At 58.0% G+C, this 6,082-nt stretch overlaps 1 protein-coding gene across 1 annotated transcript in view; it reads right to left on the bottom strand.

Annotated features, from left to right (window-relative positions):
- Window positions 1-6: 6 nt before the first annotated feature.
- The window catches only part of ICE1 (interactor of little elongation complex ELL subunit 1), a 53,791-nt gene continuing 47,715 nt past the window's right edge, over window positions 7-6,082 (bottom strand). The window contains exons 24-25 of the mRNA XM_077749459.1: window positions 1,605-1,703; window positions 7-668 (exon numbers count right to left, since the gene is read on the bottom strand). Coding sequence (XP_077605585.1) covers window positions 487-668; window positions 1,605-1,703 — 281 coding nt within the window. The 3' untranslated portion in view covers window positions 7-486. The remainder of the gene's footprint in view (window positions 669-1,604; window positions 1,704-6,082) is intronic.

The raw sequence follows: 6,082 nt of genomic DNA on the forward strand, positions 1-6,082 counted from the left end.
CCTACTGGAGAAACAGTGCTGTAGCCCCTTTCCGGCTCACACCGTGGAAGTCTTCTAGGTCTTTCTTAGCCATTCATTCTTTCCTAGTCAATCATTTCAGCGCAACGTCCAAAATTAGCTCAGGAACCAAATCAATGCTTTTATATTAAATTCATTATAAAATGCCACTCAATTTTAAAAAGCGACTAAAAGGACACTTTCTGCAGCAAAAAAGGGCTAAGTTCAAGTTTTTGTTGTTTGACCAAGACACAATAACACAACCCACATGTCATGGAATCACAACAGCCTTAAGTGAAATGGTACGCGGTTTGGGGGAAGGCCCGGCCCCTGCTGGCTTCCATGTCCTCCCCACGGCGACGGGGGCGTCTGGGCGCTTTCGGTCTTCTACGACTTTCTTTCTGAAACCCCAGTCCGGGTTCTGAGGGCTGACTCGTCTGTTCGTGCTGGAGACACTGAAGGCACTTCTCTAGGCGCAGGGCCCGCGGCCTAGCCCACGTCCTCGGCGCACAGGGAGCTGACCTCCTCCAGGCAGCTGAGCACGGCCGACGGCACGCTGTGGGACGTCTCCCTGCGCCAGGCTTCCAGGATGCGTGAGATCTCCGCCGGGTTGCTGGGGCTCAGGTCGCACAGCGCGTACACGGCCGCCAGCTGTATGCCCCACGGTATATCTGCAAAGAATTTTCCCATCAGTCACGACCCAAGGAAATGGCTGTCGCTCGGAATTTTAATGCTGCGATCTGCTGAAGTACTATTCAAACACAGGGCGCTTTCTGCCAGCAATGAAAAACATGAAAGACAAAACCCGGTGAAAAAATTAACTGAAGACCCAGCCACACGTGGAAAGAGAATCGCAGGAGAGCCGGGGGCAGGCCGGCATGTACGGCTCTGGGAGGCTCCCCCGCGGCACCCACGCATCCACAGGGGTGGGTCCGGAGCCTTCCTGAGACGAATGACCACCACACGGCCACCACACAGCTACCGTGAGGTTTACACACGGCCTCGGAAAAGGAACCGATCCTGGGGCCGAAAGCCCTTCAGGGGCAGACCACGCGGCGGAAGCTTACGGCCACGGCACAGGCCATGTATGTTAGGGTCCTTTCCCGTTTAGCCTAAGTTTATTTACAAGTTCTTTACTGAAAATTTAACTTAGCTGAATTTCAGTTAAATTATAATTGAAGAACACAATGTAAAACCCACACACACTCAAACGCCAGTGCTGAAAGGCAGGCACAAATGCAGGTTTTAAAATTACCCCTCAAACATTTAAAAAAAAAAGTGGGGGTAGAGGGGGAGCGCCTGGGTAACTCAGACAATTGAGTGTCTGACTCTTGATTTTGGCTCAGGTCACGATCCCAGGGTCATGGGGTCAGGCCCCCTGTCGGCTCTGCGCTATGTGTGGAACCTCCTAGAATTTTCTCTCCCCCTCTGCCCTGCTCCACCTCATGCCCAGATGCTCTCTCAAAAATAAATAAACATTAAAAAAAATAATGTAAAATAAAATAACTCCCAAGACAGGCAGTGAGAGGTGCACGGCGCACAGGAGCTCAGAGAGGGTTTCCCAGGGGAGCAAGGGACATAAGTCACCGCAGCGGCAGAGCACCTACCTTCATCCTGGGCGTGCTGGATAAACATGCCGATAACCGAACTGATATTCTTCACAGCAGATGGGAACCCTTCCTTCAAGCCCAACTGGCCTAACCGACCTAGGGGGGAAATAAACCAAACTGTAAGCAATCTTAGGTTAAATGTTAACTTTTCATCAGAATTTAAAATTCACGTTTTCTTTCACATAACATTATGCACATTAAGGAGAAGGATCCTCGAGCTGAAGCAGGTGCTTGTCCTCACCTGAGAGCTGGCGGGACAGTAAAGCGCCAGGATCCTAAGGCACTACTTGTCCCCGGGGGGGTGGGGGTAGTGGCGGCCAAGATGACTAACTGTCCCTTCTCGGGTCACACAGGTGACACACGACATGAGGCTTTCTCCGCCGAGGGAAGGGAGTGGGGTTTGGTGGAATGTGCGGTCTCCGGGGGCCCCATGTAGGAACGGGTCAGGAGGCCCCAGGTGGGGCCGGCGCACCGGCAGGCGGGGCTCTGGACCGACATGGTGTGGGCGGCGCAGCCCCGGCGATGTCGCAGCCCGGGGCACACAGGCGTGGCTGGCAAGGTCCCCAGGTCCAAACGGTTTTCACAGCAAAACAACACTAACTGAGAAGTGACCGGCCTTCTTCCCAGTGCTGGAGAAGACGAAGCCTCACCACCAGGGCGGATCGGATGATGGGGCCCTGGGCACCCATCCTGGCGGAGGTCGCGAGGAGGTCACTGTTCGTCCCCACGAGCTCCTAGTCTGAAGCGAGTTTCACCCAACAATGCCCCCTTCGAAGTGCTCACAGTTACTCTTACTAAGCTGAGATGCCCACGTCCACGTCCGGCAGCCCATAAGCCGCTGTGGGTGCCGCGGGCACACGGCCCACCCGGTGTGCTGGCTGCCCCGAGGAGGCGCCCCGTGGTGGCTCCTGAACCCGGGGCGGAGCGGGGACTTGGCCGTGAAACGCCCCCCTTTCACTGCTGGAATGACTTGCAACCGACAGCCATTCAGATCCAGACAGACATTTTCTCAAAAATGAATAAAGTGAGCCAGTGACAGCGAGGAAGTCCGTCACTGCTGTCAGTGACAAAAACGTGAGCTCTTAAGCAAAACTGGAATTCTGGGAAAGCTCCCATCAGCCACGCTGGGCCTGACAGCTTCAAAGTCGAAGACCTGTCCGACCGCAGAGACCCGTGAGGATATTTATGCCCGCTTGCTGTGTACAGGTGGCGGCCGCAAGAGCTGCGCACACCCGCGTCGTCCTGGGAGGTGCGCGGGGAGTCAGGGCGGGCCGGCCCTGGGGGAGTGGCGAGGGTGCACAGGGCACACCGCATCCCCGCGGGGAGTCAGCGCGGGTGCGGGGCCAGCAAGGGTGCACAGTGCATCCCCGCGGGGAGGCAGCGCGGGTGCGGGCCCGGCGAGGGGGCACAGGGCATCCCCGCGAGGAGTCAGCGCGGGTGCGGGCCCGGCGAGGGTGCACAGGGCATCCCCGCGGGGAGTCAGTGCGGGTGCGGGCCTGGTGAGGGTGCACAGGGAACAAGGCATCCCCGCGGGGAGTCAGCACAGTNCGCGGGTGCGGGGCCGGCGAGGGTGCACAGGGCATCCCCGCAGGGAGTCAGCGCGGGTGCGGGCCCGGTGAGGGTGCACAGGGCATCCCCGCAGGGAGTCAGTGCAGGTGCGGGCCCGGCGAGGGTGCACAGGGCATCCCCTCGGGGAGGCAGCGCGGGTGCGGGCCCGGCGAAGGTGCACAGGGCATCCCCGCGGGGAGTCAGTGCAGGTGCGGGCCCGGCGAGGGGGCACAGGGCATCCCCTCGGGGAGGCAGCGCGGGTGTGGGCCCGGCGAGGATGCACAGGGCATCCCCGCGGGGAGTCAGTGCGGGTGCGGGCCTGGCGAGGGTGCACAGGGAACAAGGCATCCCCGCGGGGAGTCAGCACAGTGCAGTTCTCANGGGTGCGGGGCCAGCAAGGGTGCACAGTGCATCCCCGCGGGGAGGCAGCGCGGGTGCGGGCCCGGCGAGGGGGCACAGGGCATCCCCGCGAGGAGTCAGCGCGGGTGCGGGCCCGGCGAGGGTGCACAGGGCATCCCCGCGGGGAGTCAGTGCGGGTGCGGGCCTGGCGAGGGTGCACAGGGAACAAGGCATCCCCGCGGGGAGTCAGCACAGTGCAGTTCTCACGCAGTGTCGGAGGGTCCCCGCAGCGAGCTCAAAAGGCTATTAAAACACCCAGCAGCTCCGTACAAAACCAGATTTTCTTCACATGTTTCAACCGAACAGCCGAGCACACGAGCCCGGAGCACAGGAGACAGGTCGCGGACATGGACGGAGAGGAGACGAGGTGCGGAGGGAGAGGAGGTGTGGACGGGGAGGGGGTGCGGGGGGAGAGGAGGTGTGGACGCGGGGCAAGTGCGGACAGGCAGGAGGTGTGCAGCAGGATGACATGAGTTCTGCTCAGGCTGGTTTTCTTTGGCAACGACGTCTCGCTGACGGAACACAGGTTTTTAGTGCGGATTTAAGTGACTGGCTAAATGTTACCTTCAATTTGCATATACTCCCCTGGCGGTAGCACCTGGACTGACAAGCTCACTGAAACCCTCTGAAGGGGAAGGCCGACCCGCTGAGCCACGTGGTAGCCCCCGGCCACCTGGATCCTGGAGGTGAGCTCGCTTCCAAGCAGAACCCGCTCCCTCGTGTTCCTGTCCCTCCTGTCCCTCAGGAAGAGGATTCCAGACGCACCCAGATGCCCTTTTCTCCGAGTCCTTTTCCTGAGTTTCAGGACATCACCTTGTAATCCCATTGTCGTGTGTCTGTGCTTTCTCGGCACGACACACGTCCTCAGCTGTGCACGTGAACCCCAGACATCAGCGCCACCGCCATTCTGAACATGGGAGACTGAGGCACGGGACACTAAAGCAACCCCCATCACTTAGCATATGCTACAGAGCTCAGTACTGGCTCCACGCACGCCGAACGCGGTCATAGCAGACACCTGCTAAGTTCCCACTGATGAATGGAGGCAGGAAAACTTGGAATCCAGAATGAAACTATAAAAATCAGGTAATTTCTGGGCAATCTTTCACTGAGCTTGGAAAGTAATGTATTTTAGAGATCAGGAGTTTCAATTAGTGAGCTCTCAATTATCTGCTTCCAATCAGCTCAAACTGCTGTCTGCTCCCAGGCCTGTCCTCTGAGACAATCTACGCGGCTGCTCAACATATACGTGACAGCCGCGGAGGGGAAGGGCGTGTGCCACACAGACACGGGCTTGGCCAGCCCTGGAGTGTGCGTGTACTCCCAGATAACAGAATGCCTCCTTTTCTTTCGATTGTAAGTGCCTAATAAACTGGATTTTATAAGCTCTTCAAATTAATAGAGCTACCAGGGGTCAAATAAGAGGCAGCCGTGAGTCGGAGGTAGGAGGCCTGGGGGAAGGACTCTGTACATGAGGACAAGACGACAGACACACCTGCCCTACAGGTGGGAAGAGCAGTCCCCCCAGAAGGACTGGGGGTCCAGGGGGCTCGGCCACACGACGATACAAGTAGGCAATGAAGAGTTAGCCTCACTGTCACAGGCAACACTCTCCAGCACGCAGGGGGGCATGAGGGGGGCAGCTGGGGGCTGGTGGGGGCCGCCGAGGAGCCCCCAGGAGTCACTGAGGAGTGCAGGTGAGGCACGCTACGGAAGACATGGCTTGAGACAATTTCAAAGCAAAAGTGAAGAAAAGCCTGGGAGAGGCCGGGTGGACGCCGGCAGCAGTGGCTACCTCAGCCTGGCCTGCAGACCCCTGGTGACCCGATGTGGGAGGCGCTGCCCTCGCTTCCAGGCCGCAGGAAACCCCGCGTGGGCCCCCGGGGGACTCGAAAGCTCGTTAGGGGCAAACGGTGCTACACAGCTTTGCCCTCAATGGAATCCAGTGGCAGACAGACTTCGGTCTCAGCTCTGCCCCTTCCCACCGACAGACCTCAGATGAGGGCGTGACCTTCCCTAGCCTCAGCCCTGCCCTGAAATGAGTGGACTGAAGCAGGTTCTGGCGCTTCCCCACATTCCCCTCGATCGAGAACAACCCAACATGCCACAAAATGCCCCACGACATTACCACTCAGAGACGTTAGAAGAAACCCCTTTGCATAGTCCCGTGCGACCATCTGCTAACAGCACTGTTCATACCCCCACCAGACATCACGTACCCCTGAACTGTCTGGACAGAAAGCGTCTTTCGTCTCCCATGGAATGAAAATGCATTAGGGTTTTGCAAGTTTGAAAATAAAAATAAGGACAACTCCTCTATTTGAGGAATGATGGCTGTGCCATTATGATTAAAATCACGGCTTACCAACTCATTTGCTAAATTCTAGTGCGTCAGCCTCGGAAATTGCACAAAGGTCCTCTAACGGAGGTTCTTCTTAGAAACTGTTCAAACTCCAAACGGGACAGGGGTGCAGGGGTCCACGCACATACGGGCGGGACACAACTTCTCACAGCTCTGCCTGTTCTAC

The sequence above is a fragment of the Crocuta crocuta genome, unplaced genomic scaffold (genome assembly GCF_008692635.1).
Source record: "Crocuta crocuta isolate KB4526 unplaced genomic scaffold, BGI_CrCroc_1.0 scaffold89, whole genome shotgun sequence".
Taxonomy (NCBI): domain Eukaryota; kingdom Metazoa; phylum Chordata; class Mammalia; order Carnivora; family Hyaenidae; genus Crocuta; species Crocuta crocuta.